General features: G+C 44.5%; 2 protein-coding genes across 3 annotated transcripts in view; one reads left to right on the top strand and one right to left on the bottom strand.

The window, feature by feature from the left end:
• Positions 1-1722, bottom strand: part of MAP3K21 (mitogen-activated protein kinase kinase kinase 21) — a 54868-nt gene extending 53146 nt beyond the window's left edge. Inside the window, exon 1 of one of the 2 annotated variants that reach the window (XM_090044250.1) lies at positions 993-1722. In XM_090044250.1, the coding sequence (XP_089900376.1) occupies positions 993-1557 (565 nt within the window). In that variant the 5' untranslated portion in view covers positions 1558-1722. The remainder of the gene's footprint in view (positions 1-992) is intronic. The other variant, XM_090044241.1, reaches the window with a different exon arrangement.
• Positions 1723-9197: 7475 nt separating this feature from the next.
• Positions 9198-13723, top strand: part of PCNX2 (pecanex 2) — a 269742-nt gene continuing 265216 nt past the window's right edge. Inside the window, exon 1 of the mRNA XM_090044227.1 lies at positions 9198-9350. Coding sequence (XP_089900353.1) covers positions 9198-9350 — 153 coding nt within the window. The remainder of the gene's footprint in view (positions 9351-13723) is intronic.

Raw genomic sequence — 13723 nt, 5'->3', positions numbered from 1 at the left:
GTGCAGACACACACAAGCACACAACTTAGGCAGCAGAAGAGTGAGGTCCCCCAAGTGGACCCTGCAGGCAGTAAGACAGTGATTCTCCACCATGGCGCCATGGCACCCAAAGGTCCTGTGGGATCCTTTGAAAGGTGCTGTACAATAGTCATGCTGTCAGGATTCACAAGATAACTTCAGACTCCGAAGAGTCAGAGAGAAGTACAACTGAAAAGGAGCACCAGAGCTCATCTAATCCAAACCCCCTGCTTGAGGCAGGCTCATCCCCATCCAAACAATCTTCTATAGTCATCATCTAAACTCTGCAGGAGACCATCTCAACCCTGATCCAACACAGCCCTAAACACCCTCAACTATCACAGGTAAAGCAGGAGAACCATGGCAGCCAATGCCCTGCTTCTATAAAAAGTGTTGTCAACATATGCTCAAGAGGAGCCCAGTGTCAAAACCCTTTGCCCGGTTCTTCCACCCCAGGTTCTTCCCACCAGAACTGCTCCAGCATTTCTCACTACCAGCCACCTCCCAGCCCACAGCGCACTCCCCCCTGAGCACAGCAAGACTTCTGCAGACAGTTCCAGGGCTTGGGCTTGAATCACCTCAAGACCCACCCATGCCCACGGCAGGGACTTTTCCCTGAATCGGAGGAAGAGACTGCCAATGACCAGTAAGCCTGCAAAAGCTACCAGCTGGCATTTGTTATGGGGCACCTCAATGATAAGCATCGCTGCTGGATGAGACCTGCAGACCATAAGGGGCCCTAGCAATAGGGCCAAGGAACGGGGGTGAGGGTGGTCAGCTCTTTCCTTCTCGCTGTCCCCCGACACTCAGCAGCCAAGGCCACCCCCACAGGCTTGTCCCAGGCAAGGATCCTAAGGGGGCATGTGTAAGTGTGTTGGCAAGTGTGAGTATGTATGTACCATCCTGTAGGTCACTTGGAAGTGTGAGCGTGTGTAAGTGCAAGCATAGTGTCTGTCCCCCCCCATGACACTTACTGTTGCTGGACTTGAGGTCGCGGTGCAGGACAGGCACGGCCGCCTGCTCATGGAGGTAGCGCATGCCTTGAGCGATCTGCACTGCCCAGTTGACCAGCACGTGCGGGGGGATTCGGCGTCCCCGGCGGGCCCCGGCCCCGGCCAGGACGCGGTGCAGGGCGCCGCCGCGGGCGAACTCCATGACGAGGCAGAGGTGGGGAGGGCGCAGGCAGGCGCCCAGCAGTCCGATGATGTTGGGGTGCCGCAGGCGGGCGAAGAGCGCCGCCTCCCGCCGCACACTGTGCGCCGCGCCGCCGCCCTCGCTCTCCTCCGCCGCCGCTGCCTCCTGCCGCGCCGCCTTCACCGCCACGTCGCGACCGCGCCAGGTGGCCCGGTACACCTGGCCGAAGCCGCCCGCACCGATCAGCTCCCGCAGCTCCAGGTGCGTGAAGTCGATCTCGGCCAGGCCGGGCGAGCCAGGCGCTCCCTCCTCCGCCTCCGCCGCCGGACAGGTACAGCTGGGCGCGGCGTGGGACAGGGGAGCGCCGCCGCTCCCCCCGCCTGCGCCGGCCCCCGACAGCGCCATGGCCGGGGCCGCGGCACCCACCGTCCGCGCTCCCGCCTGGGCATCCGGGGGAGCCGCCCCACGCCGTGCGCCCCGCCCAGCGCCACCGCGCCCGGCAGGTAACGCCACCAACTGACTGACTAACTGACCCGGCGGGCGGTTGGCCGGCGGCCCCGCCCACTGCCGCGCCCGATTGGTCAGATGAGTGCGCGTGACCAGGAGGGGCGGGGTAAGGGCGGAGCCCCGCCCCCATGGGTGAGTTGAAGGGAGTCTCCTCAAGTCCCGCCCCGCTGCTGACCGGGCCCCGATTGGTCAGAAAAATTCACGTGACTGGAAGGGGCGGGGGTTAAGCGAGTAGCCCCGCCCCTATGGCCTGGGTTGGAAGGGGGATGAGGTGTCAAAAAAAATTTTTAAAATTAAAAAAATAAAATAGATAAAAAAATAAAAAATAATAAAAATAATAAGAAATGAAAAATACAAAATAAATACAAAATAAATAAAATACAAATAAAAAATAAACCTTGTGGCAGGGGTGGGTGGGGTGGTGGGGGTCGGGGTACTGCAGCTGTGGTGCGGTGGGGGCTCCCCCTTGTGTGTGTGAGGGAGGCGCTGCTGGAGTGGGAGGCAGGAGGGGAAGGAAAGGCTGGGGGCGCTGGGGTCGGGGAAAGGGAGGTGGACATGGACACCTGGATTTCCCTTGAAGAGGAGCTAATGCTGAAGAACCTTACAGAAGCACCATTTGGGAACAGGAGCTCATTAAAATAACTCACAGGGTTATAGGTGTGACCTGGTGGCCAACCTATGTGGGCTCGATGTAACAGAGAGCATTGCTAGCACCTCCCAACTCCATTAATGTGAGGTTTACAGTTTTACTCAAATCTCTTGAAATCTTTGAACCTGCTCCTTAGGGTTCCTACTGAAGAAGCTCAGCAAGACTTTCCCCTGCCTCACCTACGTGGAGTATTGTCAAGTGGTTGAGTCCACCCAACCTACTTGTTTAGGAAAAGGGGCTTATTCTGCAAACCTACTGCCCTCCCAGGGAGGAAAGGAGTGCGTGGGTTGCTCGAGGGGATCTTCACAGACAGCTGTAACCTTGACTCCTTTGCATCAGACTGCCCTGTGCGGAGCCTTATGCAGAGAAGGCGCTACCCAGATGTGGACCTTCCTGTTTTGGTGCCTGGTAAGGAAGGGCATATCAGCGGTTCCCAAAGCCAGGCAATCTGCATCTGTATAATCTGTTTCAATACAAAGGAGCACTTGAGGTGGGAAGAGGAACAAGTAACAGATGCACTGCCTGTGTGAGGAAACCTGATCAGGAGTTAATGCAGCCCCGGGGGTACCTCCCCTGGCTGTGGGAGTTTGGGATTTCCTAGTGTAAGTGCTGGCAGGTGGAGCCCTCTTAGCTTATCTGCATCAGAGTCATCCTTGCCAGGAGTTTGGGAGACCTCCTGGACCTTCTGCCTAGATGGCTGGGATCTCACTGCTTAGATGGAATGACTATTTCTCTCTTGTCCAACCCGCTCTCCCCAAGGGTAATTTAGATCCAAAGTACTATAGATCTTTAAACAGAACAAAAATTGCAACTATGAATTGTGAGGCTAGAACAACATGCTGTATTATCTAGTATATGCCATCAGCCAAACCTTTTAAAAAGCATAAAGTCCATAATTCATATGCTCCTCTTGTTTTCTGCTGTCTCAAATTATAGTTGTATGGATAAAAAGCCAAAAAAAAATGTACAGGATATGTTTTAGTGAAGTACTTTTTAAAAGCAGACAAATTATCAAGGATCCAGTATGGTTTTCTCGTGTCTCATCCTCTGTCTTTTAATATAAAGGAAAGCCTCAAAGTCACTTGTGGAGTAATGATAACTATTTCCCTTATATGCATATTTGCCCAGTATTAGAAAAGCTGTAAAATATGTTGTAATATAAGTGTTCAGGCACACAAACAAATGCTGCACTGACCTTTACCTGTTATCTAAAAGAATCCGCAGGAACTGATAAATTGTGTAATGTTTCTTACGTCAAATGAGGTACTGGCTACAGCACGGAGAAAGGTTTTATATATTACTCAGGTCAGGGTTGTCCAGCTTCCAAATGGCTGGGGACTGAATGCCCCACGGGCTCCATGGGCTCACAGTGCAGTGAAGGGGGTAGAAGGTTTTGTACAGGGATGTGGTGTACCAGCAGGGACTGTACACTCATAGGCCATACCAGGTTGAGCCACTGGCTCCCCTGGACTGCACCATGCACCTGCTCCTCTGTTCCACTGTTGTACCACATGCCCAGTAGGGCTGTGCAAAATGCCACTGTTTTATTTTGACAAAGAGCTCTGCATAGCCCTGGACCCAGCTTGCCCTGCGCTGCCCTGCCTTGCCCTGCACAGATTCAGGTGCACAGGCCCCCCCCCATGTCTTCCAGGATGAGCGGTGCGAACAGCAGCGGGAGCCACCAGATGAGCAGGTGAGCACCAGACCAGCAGCTCTTGGATGAGAGGCATGCAGTGGCAGGAGCCACCATTCCTCCCCTTCCCCCCCTGCACTCCCCTTATGAGCCATGACTCCATCCCACGCCTGCTCCACCCTGGCTAGGCAGCACTCGTCCCAGCCCCAGCCCCACTCCTCCCTCATTGTGGAGGCCTTGATCTATCCCCCCACCCCCACTCCCTCCCCTTCCACCACAGACTTACCAGCTGCACGCAGCTCTCCAAGCTGCCAGGCTGTGCTTCTAGCTACCTACATGTTACGCTGTGGCTATGCATACGCAAGGGCATTTATTGACCAAATTATCAGCCACATCAGGATGATTTCCAATATGATCAATTTTCTTTATATAGGTGCCGATCTGATATCAGACCAATATGTTCGTGCACCTCTATTAAATGTACATTTTCCCATGGCACCCTCTAGTGGATTTTTTCTTTAATCAAACAGAACAGACTACTCACAAAGTGAAATTTCCTGCTCTCTTCATTATAGCCTTCTCTAAAATAAAAGCAGTGCCCACATGCTTTATCAGCAATGCCAAATTAACATTGGACTATAATATTGTATGTCCACATTGCAATCACAGCAAGCATACTTATGGAGATTCCTAGCTGACAATTTCAAAACCTCTTCTGGTTATCACTTTATTCCAGCTTTACTAGAACCATTTTCCCAGGATAAATGTCATGGAATATGTCCCCAGAAAAAAATTAGGAAATGCCTAAATTAAAGCTTCCTTTGCAACCACAGTTTGGCCTCTTGTGCATTCGCAGTATGATATAATCTTTACATCAATATCAATCTTCTTTCCATAGGACCTCTGTCTAATTTAGTTGCTGATCAATAGTTCAGTATTTCTTGTTTTTCAGTATATTGTTCCAGGCCTTGTTTAATGCCACTCTGCAACCATGGACTGAATGCATGGTCCCGTTACTGTCATATCTGAGTGTTTTATAAACTTTACTGAATGTATCTTTGCACACCTCTCTAAGTTTACCTAGCATTATTGCCCCCATTTTTCAGCTGTGCAGCTGATTCACAAGTACATGAAAGCCAAAATTATAAAAATATCCATTATCTTTAGGTGCCCTGTTTGAGACAACTAAAACATGATTTTCCAAACCCCTCAGCATTTTTAGAGTGGTTTGCAGGTTCAAAACACAACTCTTATTGACTTTAGTTACAGTTGTGAATTATCAGCATTCCTACAAATTTGACACCAAATTTCTTTTGTTGGCACCTAGAAAATGAAAAAACAAACAATTAATGGCCAGCCATGATTTATCTAGTCTCAGATAGCAACTCTGTGGTACAGGCCAAGTTAGAATTCATACTATCCTAGCATTCAGCTTCCATAAACCTTCTACATCTTCCCATTTGCAACAAATGAAGCAAGGGTCCTACAGAAAACAACCATCCTCACTTTATCACTCTAATTCATTCTTTGAACACAGTACATCTTTTGTACTAAATGAGGCAAAAAATCACCATAGGACAAAAAGGACTTTAATTAAACATAAAAATATAATGCAAAGGCACAAGAGAATTGTTTGTATGGGAAACTACTTTTAGCACTTCCTAATTTCTGGATGCTTGAATGTGCAACCTTGATGTACTTTTAATCTAATTTATAAATGTAATATCTATTTTTCTTTAGGAAGCAAAGCTTAAAAAAGACCCAGTTAAATATCATGATGTGGAACCATACAGATCCTCAGCTTGTCATTGACATAATTCAAACCTTTGTATCTACAGCATTCTAGACAGAAACTCTTTCCCTGCCTTTACCAGTATGAGGAATGCAATCCCAAATTTTAGCTGCACCTACAAAATTTTTAATTCTGGAACTACAAATAGAGTTTATTCTGATAAAGCATAACAGCAAGTTTTGTTTTAAGGTCAAATGGCAATAGAACAAATTACCATTTTATATGGTCACCCAGTTCTTTGCCAGTAAGCAGTCCAGGATATTTGAACAATTCTGAGAACATCCAAGTCATTGCATGAGAAGAATGCACACATGGAGAGAGAATGTGATCATTAGATATTTTTATAAACGATTATTTTTGGTGATTGTAGATTTCATGTCCATTACCTCAGCCGGAAGACTTACATCATAACCTTCCTGCAAAGACCTCTTACATCCTATTTTTCATATTTCTGGAAGATCTGTGGCCAAGCTTGCTGGTTTTGCAAAAATCAAGCATCAGTCAATGAAAAAGCTTTCCACTGAAAGTGAAAAGAGCTGAGAAAGAGACACAGAGAGGAGAGGAAGAAGGTAGACTAGGCTAGAGGCTGCACCCCAATCCAGGTGACTCCTTTGGGGTCTTAGAAAAGACCCCAGAGCTAGAGGTAACTGTTTTATAGTTTGTGCACACATTTGATTTATGGTTTATACTGCCTGGGGCGTGAAATTGTCCCACAGGACACAGCATAAGTCATATATCAAATACATACACAAACAATAAAACAGTTACCTTCAGCCCTAGGGTCATTTCCCAGACCCCAAAGGGAGCACTGTGGCACAATGTTACCACCTCTACTGGTAGTGCACACTCATTCTCTCAGCATTCTTACCTGGGAGCCTTTTAACTTCTTTGGGGCCAGCCAATTATCCTCCTCAGCTGGCCCAATGCTCCCATGCAGCCAGCAATTTCTTGCTGCCTGCAGCTGGTCTGCAGTTCCTCAGACACACAACCTGTTACAGTGAGGTCTATAAATCATCTACTGTAAGCAGACTGGACTATAGTAACTGTGCTGGTTATTTAGATACATCCAAGGGGCACAACAGGAAGGTAGTCCTTCTGACAGAACAAATGGGAAATCATCAAGGAAAGAGCATGTAGAAGAAAAGTGATTCTTTGTTCTTTCATGTCATCCTTGGCTATACGCATTGCTTCCCTGGGCAGGCCACTAGAGAAGACTTGAGTCATTGGTGAAGCCAGACTAACCAGTTACAAACTTGCAATATATCCTATATGCATTAGAAGCTTCAACAAGGCCTCCACTTCCTAATTCTAGACCAAAAAAAGACAATAATGACACAGCCAGAAACCTTAATTATCAACTCACCTGGTCTGATTTTTCAGTTGGGATGTATCAAGTTGACTGTATCTGTCTACTACCTGACTGGCTGAAAAAGCTGACAGGGCCCAATATTAGCCTATTTGCAGCAATAGTCTGAAGACTGTTTAATATTAGCGTAGCTTGATTTGTGTTTTGGTATGTGGTTCTGACTCCTGGTTCTGTTTTTGGTTCTTGTTTATTCATTTGTGACTCTCAGAGTCTATCTCCTATCATTGATCTCCTGACTCTTCCTTCTCTTCCCACACCACTGAAAAAACCCCTCAAACCCTAGAAGATGCTTGAAATCCTGTTTTCACCTTTGTTATTTTAAGGGACATCTTTATTTCTTATTTTTCAGTTCTATTTATTCACTTTTTTTGTGGGGAATGCATCTGTGTGGGAAATACATCTTTAAGACTTTCTCAAAAGTAAATGTTAAATTTTTGTTTAAACTAGTTAATAGAGTCTCTAGGGTTAAAGGGTAGCATTGTTTAAGTTGTTATTATGCCTGGTATAATAATTACCTCTATGGAGTGGAAATATTCTGCATTATTGTGGGGATAAGGGAAAACAAGAATATGCACAAAAATGTAATAATAGCAAGACTAATGAAGGTATTATTATTCACCTACAGTACTTGTAAGCTGTACTTCTCTATGATAAATCGGAGGACTTTGCCATCTGTATTGGTACCGCTCAAACCAAAGGTCTAAGAATACGAAAACTTTATCGCAAAAACTGAAATTATAACATAAGTCTCCTAACCCCTTGTTAAATGCAAAGCCATCCTTCCTTTACTCAGTTTTTTGCACATAATATAAGAATGATGTAGCCATGACAGTCCAGGAATGATGCAAGAAGCAAGGATTCCTTAGGGTGATACCTTTTATTGGACCCACTGGGCACATCTACACGAGGTGCTACTGCACAGTGGTTACTGCGCATTTATTTAATACTTGTACAAGTACTAAATAAATGCACAGTAACCAGAGTTATTGCCCAGTAGCACCAGTGAATGCCTTTTAAGTGATGGTACTGTAGAGTAGCCTAATAGTACTGTGCAATAGCATCTCAGCATGGTTTTTGCCACGTGACGCTACTGTTCAGTAGTATCAGGCTACTGCGCCGCCAGCAGCTCATGCAGACCGGCTCACTGTATACCTGGGGTAGAGCTAGACAAATTTTCCAATGCAAGACACTGCTGAAGAATATCCTACATGCGGAACCTTGTCTAACTCTACCCCACCTATACAGTGGGACCAGTAAGAGATATCCCAGCTTTTGAGTGCAAGACATGGATGAAGAGTGCCTTGCATTTGACACCTGGTCTAACTCTCCCCCATCTCAAAAGAGATCTCCCTAAGAAATCCTCGCCTCTGGCAGATAACGCAACACTTTTTAGATCTTGACTGGAGTTTGGAAACCACAGCAGCAAGCTCTGCACCTTCTTAGCTGCAGAAAAGAGGACCTACTACTCTCTGCTTCATATTTGTAGCCTTTTAGTTCAATTTTTTCCCTTCTTCCTGCAGAAAACAGAACTTCCTGGTCTCCACTTCGTATTAGTAGCCTTTTAGTTCAACTTTTCCCCTTCTTTCTTACTTGTGAGCTAAGCAGGAACACTGCTGCCTTTGTCCCCCACTCCGTGGATACTTCCCTTCTCCCCCCTCCCCCCCCCTTTTCCTTTCTGAAACTGCGGGGTCACTTTTTCAAATAAACCCCATAAAAAAAAACAGGTCCACTGAACTGGTGTATTCTTCCAATTTGCGTAACCTCAGGTGAAGGAACGTGGAAGCTACTTGCTAGGACTTCCCCAAGAGGCCTGATGCCTTTTTGTTATTCTCCCGCACGAGAAGCAGTGCTGTTTGAAAGGCGGAGGCCGCGGGCTGGGGGTGCTGCGTCTCCTCCCGGGCGCCGGGCACCCTTCTCCCCCGGCGCAGGGTCGGGGGGACGGGCCAGCGCGGCGGCAGCAGGGAGCAGGCGCCGGCAGGGCTGGGGGCGGCATCCTCCCGGGCGGCGCGGGGCATGATGGGAGAATCCTTGCAGCATCCCGCCCGCATGGCAGCGCGGGCGCCGGGCGCAGCATCTTTGGGGCCGGGTGAGGGCGGCGATGGTGTCCCAGGCGGTGCAGCTGCTGCGGCAGGGCGTATGGGCGGCGCTGACCGGCGGCTGGTACCACGACCCGGAGCACAGCACCTTCACCAACAGCTGCCACCTCTATCTGTGGCTCTTCTTGCTGATGCTGCCACTGGCTCTGCACCTGGTGAGCGGGGCGGAGGGGGGCTCTGCCAGGGCACAGAGGGCAGTGTCTGTATGGGGGTCCAGGACCAGGTCGGGGAATTGGGTCTGCGGGCAGGGGAGAGGGGTGGAAATTAGGGGGAAGGGGAGACGTTCACGTGACCCCCGTTTAATCAGGAGGTTGTTCCCTTCGTGCCTTTAAAAAAAAACACAAAACAACAACTTTCCACCCCACTTCTCTCCCCCTCCTTCCCCTTTGCTGCATTAATTTCTTCCTTGATGGGCAGTCCCAATTCCTCTGCGAGTGAAACTGTCTGTTTTGCTCTTCCTCTTGCTGAAGGGAGTGAGCAGAATGGGTTCCCTGCCATGGCCAAAGAGGAATAAATAAAAGGAGTCGGCATTTGCGGCTGTAGTTGAGGCAGTGTCATTTCAAGGCCCATCCTCCCGCTGGCTTTTCTCATTTTCCTGGCAAAACTTTCCTGTTTTATCCTGAAGTACTGGATGGCCTTTTGGTCTAATGATCAAGTTATTCTGCCGGGAGGGACATTAACAGCTTAATTGACACTAGGTAATGCCTGGGGCCAATCTGTTTCACTTTTGTATAGCATCATGGATGCAACATAAACCATGTGTAAACACACAATACGGACAGGAAGCTGCCTAAAAATCTGTTTCAGACTGACCTATCACTCACCCACACACATTTAAAATTTCCCTGAAGGTTAAGCGCTATTGTAAGGCCCAGAACCACAAATCCTATTGAAGTCACTGTGCTATTCATATAAAGGTGGCAGGGTTGTCTCCTAGAATTTTTTGTGAATCAACATCTACATCTGTCTACAGATTTTCCCTTAAAACACCCTTGTTTTAAGTAAACACTAGTTTGGCCTTCTGAAAAGGGTAGATAAGTAAACGGAATACAAAATCCCAAATGTATGCAGATATGATGGATGCTAAATTTCACTGGCTACACCACAAATTACGACATATCTTCTTAACTCAAATTTGCATTCTGTTGGCTAAACTTGAAAAATATTAAATGTTTAATCTAGTTTCAGTGGTCTATAACACTGGTATTTAGGACTCAAAAAGTGGGTTTGGAAGGGGGCATTTTGTTAGCTAGTGTGTGAATTTAGTGATTTATTACCTAATATCTAGCTCCTGACTTTACACTATTAGCATTTATTTTGGCATTATGGTCATGGATTCCTTAAATCTACAGCATTTTTTTTTAATAAAGAAAATTCCACATTAAACACTGTTCTTCCTTACTGCTATATCTCAGAGCCTATTGGCTTGATTTTTCAGAACCACTTTGTGTCCTTCTAAAGTACATTGAAGAGGCAAATGATCAGTTCTGGATATCATGTTATATGACCTACTCATTGGGTTCCCCTGGATGCTCATGCACTCCAGTTAAAGTAACAACACACCATGCTTTTTTTGAGTATGTCATGCTAATTTCCAAGGCCGTAAGAGCTTTAGGTTGCTGTTGTAAATGAGCACCCATCAGAGTGTGGGGACATCTACACATTCATTAATGCGCTTTTCCTAATGCACATTAAATTTATTACCTACAATGTGAGGTACTAAATAAATGTGCATTAGGCTGCCCTAATGTGCAGTAGCAAAAGCACACACTTTTTGGGACACTTAATGTGCAGTAGCTTATTTTATGAGCATTTTTGAGCATTTATTAGCGTATTTGCATGATTTCTTACACAACACTTCAATGCACAGTAAAATAGGCTACTGCACATTAAAGCATAACTGTAGACATGCAATGTGACCTGCAGTAAACAAAGAAAAACAATCTTTTTTCCCCTTTTCCCTAGGTGTACATAGAGACGCATATACAGGAAATACAGTTTCCTGGAAGATTTTAGAACTAGTAACTTATGGGAGAGGCAGTGGGAGTTTAAAAGACCATCAAGCCCCAAAACTGAGGGATAAAACAGAGATCAGAAAGTGGGAATCATTAAGATGAAGGTGGAGAAGATTAAATTTGTACACAAACTTTATACTTCCTGAGTTCCTTCTTCATTGCTTCAGCAAGCCTTGCTTTCTGCAGGCTGGCTGATTTTCTGATGAATCATCTTGTCAGATGCAGAGCCTGTGTTTTCAGGCTAACATACCACAATTGGCCTTTCTTATCCTGGATAAGAATATTGCATGTAGTAGGCAGGCTGATTAAGAATAATTGTGTCTTTAAGTCTTTTATTTTCTTTTAAGTGCTTCGCTTTTGAAAATGATATCAGAAATAGCCAAATTATTGGAACTTGGAAACTTTAACTTTTTTAAGCAATTTTTTTACTCTGGGAATCTTTTTTATAATTTTTTAATGCAGTATTCAGATTATACACACATGTATAATACACAGATTATACACACATCTCTTGCCAGGATAAAGAAAAAAATGCTTGATTTTTATTTTCCTTTGTTCCAGTTTGTCTTAATCAAAACTTTTGAAATCATAACATCTGTTTGGATGTTGATTGAAAGGGCAGATTTTGACCAAAAATCAGAATTTTTCTGACAAGTTTTAGATGAGGCATATAAAAACTGAAACAAAAACAGCATGGGGAAGCTTGTGCTATGTAGGCTGAATCAGTGGTACAGACTAAACATTTTTGTCTCTAGCACTTTTTGCCATTAATGGTTTTGTTATCAAAAAATACCCACACCTGTGGTTCTCTTTCTTCACCAGGTTCATTATTGTCTGTTTCTAATCTTTATGATAAATTAAAAATGTGCTTTGAATAAATATTTGGGACATAATTGAAATTATCATCAGAACTCCAAAACTGTTATATGTCCTGTAACTTGTTTTATTGCACTGGTCTGAAAAGAGATTAGGTGAATTAATTAAAAGAACTAATTTATAATCCATATCCTGATCCAATCTACTTTTTTTTCTGAGAGAATACTGTTGCTTCTTTTACAAAGCCATTTGGCCAAATTGCTTCCCCCCAAGTAATCCTGTTGAAAACAAGAGATGAATTCATGTCTGCTTGTGACGTAGTTTATTTCACAAGTTACAAGACAATGCATGCCCAGATTTTGGTGAGTCACTATTTGTGGTTTTAGTGATTGTTTTTTCTGCCTCATTTTAAACAGAAGGATTCCCTGAATTTACTGATTGAAAAACTCATTGCTTCTTTTGCTTTAGGTACACAAATTACATTATGATGTGATAAATCTAGATGTGACATTTGAGCTTATTCTTACTCAAGCAGTTTTATTTTCCATGTGTTTTCCCAGGTGATTAAATTGGATTGTCAAGTGTTCATCACTCAGGATACATAAACTTCAAAATCAAATGTTTATCTTCGCAGTATCTCTAGCTCTCTTTTTTCTTGCCAGTTAATTGCATGTAGGTGTATTTGGAATTTAGTTGTTTTTATCTGGTAACACATCAATATATAAACCAGCTTTAATTCTTCTTTCTAATTTTCAAGCTGTGATGTTTTCTTACAAGGTGAAATATCTTTCTAGTAAGAAATACCTCTGTAATATCAATAGAAACCATCCTTCAATAGAAGCCTGAAGGACACTGACATTTAGCATTTTGAGTATTTAGTGATGCCTGGAAGCACTGTAAAAGTGTAGAGATGCAATGTAAGATCACTACTTTCTATTAATATACTAATCTGTTTGGCTCATCAGAAGACCACAAGTGAAGGGGTACACAAGGTTTATGCATGTTTGCTTCTGCAAAATTATTGATGCACTGTACTTGGATATTGTAAGGTGTTCTCTAACAGCCACTTATCACCTGGGAGTACCTAGCAGGTGCCTGTAGGGAATCCCTACATTGTGATATAGAGTGGTTTCTTTCAAACACATTCCTAGAGACTATTTAGCACTTAACATTGTGTACAAAACCTTGTAATATTAAAATACATCTTTTGAACATTTATGTTTAATCATAAAATAAACTGTAACTACCATTGACGACCAATTGTTTTCCTTTCTCTATTCTACAAGCTGATATTGGCCTTGGTGGGAGAGTTGGGGGCAGGGAAGGCTCCAACCCAATAAAGTACATAAGTGCATGCTTAACTTTTGTAATGTGAGTCATCCTTTCAGCTTCAGTGGAACTCCTTGCATGTTTGAAGTCAACTGTGTACTTGAGTACTTTTAATTAGTACTTTTGAGTTGAGATGCAGTGTACCTATATTCAGGTAACAAACCCATTACTGTAAATACCTAAACTGTCCACTCTTCTGTAATACTTTTTATTAATGAATCATAAAAAATGAGACAAAATTTTTCTTTCCCATGAAAATCTTGCATGTATACTTACAGCTGCACTCACCTGATTTTGGATCAAGAATAATAATTCCTACTTTCATACAAGCAACAAAGAAGTGGAAGTGATCAAATATATTAAACTTC

This window comes from Crocodylus siamensis, chromosome 1 (genome assembly GCF_052110815.1).
Source record: "Crocodylus siamensis isolate JL-2025a chromosome 1, ASM5211081v1, whole genome shotgun sequence".
Lineage (NCBI taxonomy): Eukaryota > Metazoa > Chordata > Crocodylia > Crocodylidae > Crocodylus > Crocodylus siamensis.
The sequence above is the reverse complement of the archived record's forward strand: the minus strand, read 5'-3'. Positions and strand labels throughout refer to the sequence as shown.